Source organism: Pagrus major, chromosome 10 (genome assembly GCF_040436345.1).
Source record: "Pagrus major chromosome 10, Pma_NU_1.0".
NCBI classification, from domain to species: Eukaryota; Metazoa; Chordata; class Actinopteri; order Spariformes; family Sparidae; genus Pagrus; species Pagrus major.
In genome coordinates this window covers 7,121,372-7,133,710 of record NC_133224.1, presented here as the reverse complement: position 1 = coordinate 7,133,710, position 12,339 = coordinate 7,121,372, and the positions used below count along the sequence as shown (strand labels likewise).

At 41.0% G+C, this 12,339-nt stretch overlaps 1 protein-coding gene across 1 annotated transcript; it reads right to left on the bottom strand.

The window, feature by feature from the left end:
• Positions 1 to 2,782: 2,782 nt before the first annotated feature.
• LOC141004112 (high affinity immunoglobulin gamma Fc receptor I-like) lies at positions 2,783 to 12,339 on the bottom strand. The gene is made up of 13 exons (XM_073475607.1): positions 12,243 to 12,339; positions 9,608 to 9,883; positions 9,141 to 9,443; positions 8,614 to 8,883; positions 7,381 to 7,627; positions 7,058 to 7,152; positions 6,919 to 6,934; positions 6,752 to 6,825; positions 6,582 to 6,632; positions 6,405 to 6,420; positions 6,238 to 6,311; positions 3,002 to 3,052; positions 2,783 to 2,790 (listed from the first exon to the last, which is right to left on the bottom strand). The coding sequence occupies exons 1-13, from the start codon at positions 12,337 to 12,339 to the stop codon at positions 2,783 to 2,785; spliced, it is 1,578 nt and encodes a 525-aa protein (XP_073331708.1).

Below are 12,339 nucleotides of genomic sequence, written 5' to 3'. Positions count from 1 at the left end.
GGACTGGGACTGACAGCAGCAGTGGTACTTGTGTTGGTTGTTTGTTACATGGTATTTATTCACTGTCTGTCTAACAAACAAAAGTACAGTGGAGGAATTAAGAAAAGTGTCCATGATGACGTATTTTAACAGTCTGATATTTCATTAGTTTGATGACAAACTGAGATTTTATTGGCTTAAACATTATCTGTTAACCTGACAAACATCAAATGTGTGATCCATGACACAAACAGGATCGATAAATTATTAGTCTCTCTTCAAACCTGAAGCGCCGTGGCCAAACGTGTTTTTAATGATTTCTAACAAGTTTCTGTAACTTGTTTCTCAAACTGCACTGAAACAAGCTTGTGCTCCATACATGCACTTTTATCTGCTAACATTCACTTTATTGCATATTATTCTAAGTACACTGTAGTGGTCAGTGTTTGTATATATTTCATATTTAATAAAGTGATCATACATGTATATGTGAATGTGTCTGACAGCAGGCAACCCCTTGAAACTGGAACCTTTTGTTCACATATTTATTTGTCTTTGTTTGTATCGTTTTTAAATTATCTCTCAAACCAAACTGAATTTGTATCTTCTGCAAATCACTTCTGACTCTGTGAAGCACTTTATAACTCTGTGTTTAAACATGAAATATGACTGTTTTATATGATGCGAAAACATAAATTTTTACTGTCCAACTCCTGTGTGTCTTGTGAAAATCCCTCTTTTTTTCTTAATATTTGATAAATGTTATTTTTCTTTTAACATCCTCAGTCTTGAGGGACTTTTCCAACTCATTTTATCATTTGACACCTGAATGTTTTAATCATGTGTAACAATGAACTTGGCGAATGTGTCTAATCCAGGAAAAGAACTGCACTTCTTATGAAGTTAATCATTTCTCACAGACAGCTCCACTAACCCACTGCACAGCTCTGTTTTATTACTGAGACAGTTCAAGTGTTTCACCTTTTTTTTCAAGCAGAACAACTGTCACTGTCTTTAATCTGCTTTCCATCAATAATCTCCCACTTCATGGATGGTTTGTTCAGAGTTTAAGTTCACCTCCATCTGTGTGACCCTGCTCTTACCTGGTCGTGGAGAACCTTGACCAGCAGAGGGCGCCCGGAGCCCGCTCAATCTCCCCCTCCATGCCAGCAGAGGAGAAGAGCAGGAGCAGTTCCCACCTGAGTCCTTCAATCTGTGGGTGAAAGTCACGGCTTTGGACAACGTTAAAGGGGAAGTGACTAGTAAGGACAATACCACCAGACTCCCTTTACAAATCATGTGATTTTAAGTATTGGTTCATGAGGAGAAACTTAACAAACTTTGTGAAACAGCTACGACACAGTCTAAGTCATTGATGCTTTCTTGTAAATTCGTCGTTTCATCATTTACACCAAATCTAATTAAGAATATGACATTTTCACGGTAAACATTTCAAATATAAACTGTGGTCCGTGGAGAAAGTCACCAGACTCCATTAAGAAAACACTCAATTTTGGGACTTGTTACGTTTAGAAGAACTGTATACACTTGGTCTACAACACATTCTTAACTATTTGTGCCTTCTTGTTAATTTGGCATTATACGTTATAGTGGTAAAAAATAATACGTCAAATAAAATCATGTAGTTACATTTAAACATAAAGAAAACTTCAGAGCAAACTCCTGTGGAGAGTAGGGAAACATCTGCAGCTGTCTTTATGATTTAATTCTAATGCTTCAAACAAATATCAATACATAAGAGAGAAATCTGGAAGGTAAACAACATAAACAACTAGTTTCACTCTGAAGCTGCAGGAAACTTAGTCCAACCAGAACACAGTCAGATAATCAGAGCAGTCTATTTTTGAACCCCCCACTTATTTGAAGCAACTGTCATATAACATCAGCACAGTGGTATTACTGCTATCTGCCATTGCTATGTAACTACAAGTTATGTAAAAAATGTAAATAGATTTAGGCTTAGCTGTTGAATGCTGACCCCTACCGGCACAAGCACATAAAGTTCTGTTGGCTTCCAATGTCAAGGCATCATCTCTACATCATGTTGAGACACTAAGATAATTGACATGCAGTACAACATATGCCTGAATGGGCTTGACTCTAATACACATTATGAAGAGTGAGTAGTGACACAAATATGATGAGACTTTTCAAACTGAAGTAACTACAGTTATATTCCTTTTCCCCTCTAAATCTATGAGGAACACTGCTGACAGCTTATTGCTGGAACAAGTTTATTGATGCATAAAATGTTCAACGACCTTTTAAAAATATACATATATATATATAACAAAACATAAAATATAGAGAATATCAAGCCATTTTTAAAATGACAGAAGAAAGCTTCTTTGTGTAACAGGATTTTTTTCACATAAAATACATTAAATGTTATAAATGTTTAACTCGATTTAATCAAAAACTACAAAAGATGCTGACTTTAAAGTTGCACAATCACCTCGTACCGAGTGTCGACACATAATATTTGTTCTTTGCAACAACAAACAACAACAACAAAGGTGTCAGAACATACCGGACGTAAACAACAAAACATTTCAATTATTATATGTGATAATCTAAACTATTTATACCAAATACAACAGAAGATTAAAACCATATGATACATTTATTTTAAATGACCTGCTATTAGATTCACTTTACCAAATAATGTTTGTTATTTGGACAGCACAGCTGCACACAGTGATCACATGAAAGCTGTGAAAGTACACAGATGTAGTTTTTCATGTTGTCGTCCGCTCCATTGGTTCAGTTGATACAGATTTCTTTATTGACCTGAAAGAAAAAGCAAAGTCAACAAAAAGAGATTGAGGTTTATGTCAGGATTCTTTACAATCAATAAAATAATATGTTAATCCATCATTGGATTAATTTGAAATGTAAATATTTTTTTACTTAAAGAATTGTTAATGAGCCATTTATAGTTAATTGTCCTATTTCAGTTTTTCTAACAGCTCCATGTTAAATAAAAAGGTATAAACTGTACCATGTTCAGCTTCTTGACGGCCTCTGATTGTGTCATAGAGACAAACATCACCTACAGAGAAATGAAAATCAAGTCAAGGTTAATTTAACCACTTTAACTGTAAACAACAAATGAATCATGTGACTCCTCAGATTGTTTTGATCATTTAAAATGTGTTTATAGAGTCAAAAAGACTGAGACCACGCGACAACTCTATTTTGCATTTGTTTTGAATGTAATAATATTTTTTATTGCAGATGATAATATCAGCTGCCTGAACTGGTGCGGGAGGTTGAGCGCTACCGGCTAGAGATAGTCGGGCTCTCCTCCACGCACGGTCTGGGCTCTGGAACCCAACTCCTTGAGAGAGGCTGGACTCTCTTCTACTCTGGAGTTGCCCGCGGTGAGAGGCGGCGAGCTGGTGTGGGCTTGCTCATAGCTCCCCAGCTCAGCCGCCATGTGTTGGAGTTTTCCCCGGTGAACGAGAGGGTCGTTTCCCTGCGCCTCCGGGTCGGGGATAGGTCTCTCACTGTTGTTTCGGCCTATGGGCCAAACGGCAGTGCAGAGTACCCGGCCTTCTTGGAGTCCCTGGGAGGGGTACTGGAGAGTGCTCCAACTGGGGACTCCATCGTTCTGCTGGGGGACTTCAACGCTCACATAGGCAGCAACAGTGTTGCCTGGAGGGGTGTGATTGGGAGGAACGGCCTCCCTGATCTGAACCCGAGTGGTGTTCTGTTGTTGGACTTCTGTGCCAGTCACAGTTTGTCCATAACGAACACCATGTTCAAGCATAAGGGTGTTCATCAGTGCACATGGCACCAGGACACCCTAGGCCGGAGGTCGATGATCGACTTTGTGGTCGTGTCATCTGACCTCCGGCCGTATGTCTTGGACACTCGGGTAAAGAGAGGGGCTGAGCTGTCAACTGATCACCACCTGGTGGTGAGTTGGTTTCGCTGGCAGGGGAGGAAGCTGGACAGACTTGGCAGACCCAAACGTACTGTGAGGGTCTGCTGGGAATGTCTGGTGGAACCCTCTGTCGGGGAGGTCTACAACTCCCACCTCCGGGAGAGCTTTGACCAGATCCCGAGGGAGGCTGGGGACATTGAGTCTGAATGGGCCTTGTTCTCCGCCTCCATTGTTGACGCGGCTGTTCGGAGCTGTGGCCGTAAGGTCTCCGGTGCCTGTCGTGGCGGCAATCCCCGAACTCAGTGGTGGACACCGACAGTAAGGGATGCTGTCAAGCTGAAGAAGGAGTCCTATCGAGCCTGGCTGGCTCGGGGGACTCCTGAGGCAGCTGACGGGTACCGGCAGGCCAAGCGTGCTGCAGCACGGGCGGTCGCGGAAGCAAAGACTCGGGTCTGGGAAAAGTTCGGGGAGGCCATGGAGAAGGACTACCGGTCGGCCTCGAGGAAATTCTGGGGGGGATCACACTCCTCAGCCTCCCTGGTAAAGTCTATTCCAGGGTACTGGAGAGGAGAATTCAGCCGATAGTCGAACATTGGATTCAGGAGGAACAATGCGGTTTTCGTCCTGGCCGTGGAACACTGGACCAGCTCTATACCCTCAGCAGGGTGCTGGAGGGTTCATGGGAGTTTGCCCAACCAGTCCACATGTGTTTTGTGGACTTGGAGAAGGCATTCGACCGTGTCCCTCGTGGCATTCTGTGGGGGGTGCTTCGGGAGTACGGGGTCGAGGGCCCTCTACTAAGGGCTGTACGGTCCCTGTACGACCGGAGCAGGAGCTTGATTCGCATTGCCGGCAGTAAGTCAGACCTGTTTCCAGTACATGTTGGACTCCGGCAGGGCTGCCCTTTGTCACCGGTTCTGTTCATTATTTTTATGGACGGAATTTCTAGGCGCAGTCATGGGCCGGAGGGGATCTGGTTCGGGAGCCACCGGATTTCATCCCTGCTTTTCGCAGATGATGTTGTCTTGTTGGCTCCTTCGAGCCGGGACCTTCAGCATGTCCTGGGGCGGTTTGCAGCCGAGTGTGAAGCAGCTGGGATGAGAATCAGCACCTCCAAGTCTGAGGCCATGGTTCTCGACCGGAAAAAGGTGGCTTGTTCCCTCCAGGTTGGGGGAGAGTTCCTGCCTCAAGTGGAGGAGTTTAAGTATCTCGGGGTCTTGTTCACGAGTGAGGGAAGGATGGAGCGTGAGATTGACAGGCGGATCGGTGCGGCGGCCGCAGTAATGCGGTCGTTGTATCGGTCAGTCGTGGTGAAGAGAGAGCTGAGCCGAAAGGCGAAGCTCTCGATTTACCGGTCAGTCTATGTTCCTACCCTCACCTATGGTCATGAACTTTGGGTCATGACCGAAAGAATAAGATCCCGGATACAAGCGGCCGAAATGAGTTTCCTCCGCAGGGTGGCAGGGCGCTCCCTTAGAGATAGGGTGAGGAGCTCTGTCACACGGGAGGAGCTCGGAGTAGAACCGCTGCTCCTCCACATCAAGAGGAGTCAGCTGAGGTGGCTCGGGCATCTGTATCGGATGCCCCCTGGACGCCTCCCTCGGGAGGTGTTCCAGGCATGCCCCACCGGGAGGAGGAGACCCCGAGGAAGACCCAGGACACGCTGGAGTGACTATGTCGCCCGGCTGGCCTGGGAACGCCTTGGGATCCGGAGGAGCTGGAGGAAGTGTCCGGGGAGAGGGAAGTCTGGGTATCCCTGCTCAGGCAGCTGCCCCCGCGACCCGGCTCCGGATAAGCGGCAGATAATGGATGGATGGATGGATGGAATATCAGCTGAACAATTTGAGTTAAAAGTCGATTCTTTGAAGAATTCTGGTATTTCTTAACCCACCTCCAGTCTTTCGTCTTGCTTCACCAACTAAGAAGTGGTTTAGGAACGGCTAATCGTCCTCGAGACAACTACAAGACAGCTTTCCTTTGACAGACTTCACCTGATTGGATTCTTGTGTATTTATCAAATTCTGTATCTGTGATGAAGTTGCTTTTCTATCTTTCAGGGAACAAACTTGATTTTTTGATCTTCTGATGGTGTGGCCACTTTGGGTCTGTCTTTGGATACAACTGATCCAGTTTCTGTGAAGTGTTTTATAGTTTATATTGTTACATGCACTGCCCCTTTAGAAACCTTGAGTCTGGAAATGATTTGATGCTAAGACTCACACTTTCTTAGCATTTTCTGATTATTTCCTGGTTTACGTGATATTAGAGATTTTCAATGGCCTCAGACTTTTGGACCCCACTGTATAAATATGTAAGATTAGACTTATAATATTAGTTTAACTGCTTACCATGGAGAAGAGAGGAGTAATGATCATTCTCGTAGTCCACATGATTTGCGTTGGCGCTCTCCGGCTGGACTGGTCTACAACACATATCAGATACAATACATTTAAATAGGAACATAAACATGTGTTGATGTTATGTTTAAAATGAGATGAGAGAGTGTTGCACCTACCTGACAAAGACTGAATCTGTGAAAAAGACATTTGTTGTTAGATGTGTAACTCAGTCTAAAATATGTCATTCAGACAAATAAATACGCTCAAGGATTGTCAACAAGTCATTTACAGTTAAATTAAATTGTCTCATATTTCTAACAGCTCCATGTTAAATAAAAAGGTATAAACTGTACCATGTTCAGCTTCTTGACAGCCACTGACTGTTTCATAGAGACAAACATCACCTACAGAGAAATGAAAATCAAGTCAAGGTTCGTTTCCAATACTTATTAAACAAACTAAGATTTTTTTAGATTACTTAAAATATTATATGTAAAAAATAAAGATTAGTTTAACTGCTTACCATGGAGAAGAGCAGAGTAATTATCATTCTCGTAGACCACATGATCTGCGTTGGCGCTCTCAGGCTGGACTGGTCTACAACATATATCAGATACAATACATTTAAATAGGAACATAAACATGTGTTGATGTTATGTTCAAAATGAGATGAGAGAGTGTTGCACCTACCTGACAAAGCATGAATCTGTGAAAAAGACATTTGTTGTTAGATGGTTGTTATACTGCTATTCTATCTCATGAGATCAGAGTATGTGTGTGTATTTGAATAATTAAAAAAACATTTAATAATAGAAGAAGAAGATCTCACCCTTGGACGCTTTGTAGCAAAACAACACGAGCAGAGGAAGAACAAGAACGAGTCCACAAACCAGCCCAACAATCAACAGTACAGGAAATGGAGAGCTTTCAGGCCTGGACACTGCTGTAATAAATAGTAAATATTAACTATTAATGAACATGTTTCTAAAACTGAATTTACAAAGTGCTTTAATCAGAGTCAACGGAAACCAACAGGTGAAGGTGTCTGAAACTAAAACTACTTTGAATTTGGTTCAGTATTCAGCTAAACTTCTTTCTCAGACAGAAACAGTTCACATATAAAAGAAAATGGAATAATTATTTTAATCCTACTCACCCTGAACTGACATCCAGCTCTGTGCTGACTCTTGTCCTGAGTGTTGACACTTGTAGAATCCTTCATCTGACTTTGACACTGCAGAGATATTTAACTCCCATCTGCTGTCATTTTGAATCAGTTTCTCATTGTGATAGAAAAACACACTGGAGCCAAATGTTTGGTTTCTTAATTTGCAGCTCAGACTAACAGACTCTCCCTCAGTCACAGGACGGGCAGGACTCAGCAGGATCATATCTTCATCTGCTAAACAGTCAAAGAATACGAGGTTTCAGTCAGAGATCAGCTGGTCGAGGAACTTGAGAATGAGTGGATGTAGAGAGATGAGAAAAGATACATACTGGGTTTTTCTTCTGCTTATTGCTCACTGATTTAACAGAGTGATCATAAAATCTGATGTTTTATCAAACACCTTGAGTCTCCTACTGTACAAGTCACCTTTTACCAAATAAACAACAGGTGTCAACAGGGTCCTACAAACCACACAGTGCTTTAAAGGTCCAGTGTGTAGGATTTAGGGGGATCTATTGGCAGAAATGGAAGATATAATATACATAATGTTTAAATGAGTGCACAATCACCTGAATTAAGAATGTTATCTTTCACCTAAGAATGAGTCTTTTATTTGTACAGACAGCAGGTCCTCCTCCATTAAGTCTGCCATGTGACACCTCCATATTTCTACAGTAGATCACAATGAACAAAACAAACACTGGCTCTAGAGAGGACCTTCATGTTTTTATGTTTCTAGTTTTCTCCGACTCACTTGGAAACCAAAAGTGGGGAGAGGGGTATTCAGTTGGTTGAATGTGAAACCTCACTGCTAGAGGCCACTAAATCCTACACACTGGACCTTTAAACATGTTCACTGACATAAAAACTGAAGTACAGATGACCCATAAACCTACACAAACCTGCTGTATACTGCATCCAGTCCTCATCATAGTGAGGTGAAGTTGGCACTGCTAACGTGTAGTACAGGTTTAAAATCACAGTTTAAATGAATACTTAACTATTTTTATTAATTGAAAACAATTAATTACTTAAGATATCATTAAGCCAGCTAACGAGCAAAACTCTTAAAATGTCAGTGTACTGTTCTCAACACACAATGGACTGTTTATTTTAAATAATTATTAATGTATTTTAAATTAATATTATTTTTTTTCTCCAAATTAATTAATCAATTAATTGATATGTAAAAAAAGTGTAATGTAGTGAAATCATACCCTGTATAGTGATGTTGACTGCGTTGCTGAACTCTCCTGATCCAGACTCACACCAGAACACTGCATCACTGCGCCCGTAAGTCCTTGGTTTGCATGTAGATCCAGTCATTGTCCCCCAGATGGTGCAGTCTGACGGGTATCTGTTGTAAGCTGATAACCACTTCACTCTCCACTTAGTAGAGTTTCCCTCACAGCTCAGTGAGACAGAGTCAGAGGTGAAGTGTTGAGCTCTGTCAGGACTCACTGTGAGAGACACTGATGAGTGAAAATCTGAAAAACAACATGTGATAAGAGGTCGAACAGAGCACAGAGATCTTCAGATATAAAATGTCTCAATTCAAATAGTCTTTAGCTTTGTAAGGTGGAAAGCATGAAGTTTAGCTTGACGTAGTGAGAGAGACAAGCTCATCAGACCACAGTAAATTAATATTCTTTTTTTCAAGATACTGTATGTTTATCATCATTTAGGAAAAAGATGAACAGAGCTGATATAACATCTGTTTCTTAAGAGATAGAAACAAACTGACCTGCAGACCAGACAAACTTAGGTTTACTGCAATCAGTGTACAACACTGGATCTCCTCTTCCAGCTCTGCACATATATCCTGCTGTGTGTGTCTGTCCATGAACAATGTAGGAATCCTGTTCAGTCCCACTGCTGCTGCCAGGTAGCAGCTCATAGCTGTAATAGTAGTTTGATATATCAGGAACAGTCTTATACCAGTAGAACCTCCATCCTGCAGATTGATCTTCAACACTGCAGCTCAGAGTTACTGAGGCTCCAGCACTCAGCCATGATGGAGACACAGTGAGGACAGGCCGGGGTGGTGCTGGAAAATTATTTTCAGAATGAAAACATGTATTGATAGTGGATCAAATACATTCTGCACAATCAGTACATACTGAAGATTTACTTTAAATATATATTTGAACCAAAACAGCCTTTTAATGAGCTGTATAATCTTCACTTTGAAAGAAATGTGATGTGACTTACTGTGTGATACTGTCAGTTTGATGGGATCACTCCAATCTGTTGAAGACTCTTCACTTTTCTTTCTGCCCTTACACCTGTAGTCTCCACTGTGGGATTCAGTAGCAAATCTTATTCTGTGTTCATTTTGATTTGAAGGTTTTTCTGAGTTGGTTGTTTTCCATTCATACTCCCACTCAGTGTCTCCTCCATCTTTGATCTCACATCTGAGAGTGATCGTCTCTCCTCTGTATATTTCAGACCAGTTTGGCTGCAGAGTCACAACAGCCTTGTTTGGATCTGTTAAAGTTTAAGAATTCACAGTAAGGAAACAGAAAATGTACAGAAGCCGTGCAAAAGGCAAGTGAAACATTTTTTTATATGGTGTGAGTTGTAAAATGTAGTTTTCTTTTCATGTTTGAGTAGGAGTGAAAACATTTTTCAGGATGGATTTTTTTTTTTCTGTGTCTGTGAAAAGAGGAAATTAAGGCTCATTTTTCGAAGTGTTTCTTTCTCTAATACTCATTTTGACCACAAGAGGCTGAAGTGCACCACTACTCATGTCCTGAATAAGATGAAAGTCATCCATGTTCCTCCAGGGGAGTTTTAATTGCTCTCTGCACTCTGAACACAAGATGCATCTATTACAAGTACAGGTTAGCAGATTATGTAACATGACTGTCAGGTTTCTTTTGGGGAGGAATATGTCATACTTGGCACTAATCAGCTGTTAGTGTCACAAGTGGAATACTGTGTATTATCAGCCTTCTCATCAATGGTTCTCTACAGTGAACAGTGAGTCACGGCCTGCATAATTCTGGCACAGAAAACAAGTTGTATGTGTCTGAGATGGAGGTTGGAAAGCACTTATTAATTGCTCCATTCACGTTGTCCTTCAGCAGTGAGTGGACAGAGAAAGTCCATGTATCCATCAGCATTACGCAGAAGTGCCACCACAGTATTTCTGTTCACAGCGATCACACTGACTGCTTCATGTGTCCAAATTATACACAACAACCAGTGGTGTCCCTCAGCCTGGGATAAGTTTGATAATGACAAAAATGTAAAAATGACAAAAAGGTTAATCGACATCAAACAATATGTTTAGCTTTATCAGTTAATAACCTTTCACAGGATGCATTTAGTACAGACACTAGACTGTTTTGACCACATCAATATGGAAGAACATTTTCATTATCCCTCTTTGTTAGTCTTGTGTCTAATATCTAGTTCATCATGCAGGCTGGATTCTACATTTTTTTTAAAAACTGTTTGGTAAAAGGCCTTTATAACATTAGGATTTAAAGTTTGTTCCAATTAAAATCTGCTCAAAATAAAACCATGTAGTGATTTTGGCATTAATAACATTAATGTTAACTCCCAGCACAACATGCTGATTGTGTGTTTTCTCAGCCACCTCCACTTCCTCTTGTTCACAACTACAGTATTAGCAGCAGTACTGTGTAAACTTTTCCTCATGAACAATATCCTGATTCCAGATATTGATTAATTAAACTGAACAGCATAAAGGAAGCATCCTCAACTCTTTGTTTCTGTTAACAAATTGAAGGAGGTCAAACCAGTAGCCCATTCTTGACCTGATGAAGGATATTTAAACATTTTTGTCAGTAAAGTGAGAGGTACTGGGCTAACATGACTAACAATCACTTTCCCTTCACACTGTGCACATTGTTTAAGAACATAAAGACTGTAGGTTGTTTATTCCATTAGAAAATACTAAACTCACCAGTTTCCTCAATAACGACTGCATTACTATCAGGTGTGATGACATCTGATTCACTTCTCCATCCTCTGCAGGTGTATGTGCCTCCTTGTGAGATAACTCTGTTTGATTCTTTAACAGGCTGAAGAGAAGTTTTTCCAGAAGAGTCTGTCTTCTGTCTGATCCACTGATATTTGAAGCCATCAGGATCCTCCACAGCACATGTCAGTGTCACACTGCCTCCCGGTGGTATGACTGTCCTGTCTGCTGTCAGTGTGACTGTACGTCTACCTGCTGTTTGGTTTAGAAAAACAATAAAACAAGGAAATTACTGTTATGGACATGCCATCAAAAATGTTATTCATCATGTTATCATTTTTACATAACACAATGAAAACACTTATTGTTTCAATGAACTGATTAGTTGAACAGTTTTGACCCCACAAACAGCTGCAAGTACAGAAAACACAAGAAAACAGAGGAAAGTTGTTCACATCAAGATAAATATGTTTCAATACCAAACACATTTCTAGGGACCACTAGTAGTAAAAGGCTGATAGTACGTGTACCCAATATCTGAAATAATTCAATCAGGCAATCAGCCTCTCAGCCACCAGGATTCTTGTGACAAGAGCTGCTTGACTTTGAGGACTGTCAGGCTGTTTATTGATCGGTTAGTTGAAGGCAGATGAAAGCTTAACTTGTTGTTCAGTACTTGATAGTATTTTAAGAGAATCGTGAATACTTCATGTAGAATCTACTGCAAGAAGACAAAAAACTCGACTGGATGAAGACAGTGAAATGCAACTGAAAGCTTAGAAAAGCTAATAAGTGAATGTTTGATGTTTAGAGATTTTGTGACCTGTTCTTTGGATTCTTGGTGCAGCATTGAAAACAATAATAATGTTTTTTCATCACAGTGAGACAGCTTCTTACCTTTCACTCTCAGCAAACTGTCTGCAGATTCTGTCCCATCATCAAACTCACACTTGTACCAGCCCTCATCTGACACTGACAGATGATAAATGGTCAT

What these genes read in the sequence shown, in the direction of transcription:
- LOC141004112 (XM_073475607.1), bottom strand. Translation starts at nt 12,339, where the DNA reads ATGACCATTTATCATCTGTCAGTGTCAGATGAGGGCTGGTACAAGTGT. An exon ending in TGGATGTCAGTTCAGGGTGA is followed by an intron (nt 7,153 to 7,380) that starts GTAGGATTAAAA and finishes CAGGCCTGAAAG; the next exon opens with CTCTCCATTTCCTGTACTGT. An exon ending in TTACTCCTCTCTTCTCCATG is followed by an intron (nt 3,053 to 6,237) that starts GTAAGCAGTTAA and finishes ATTTCTCTGTAG; the next exon opens with GTGATGTTTGTCTCTATGAC.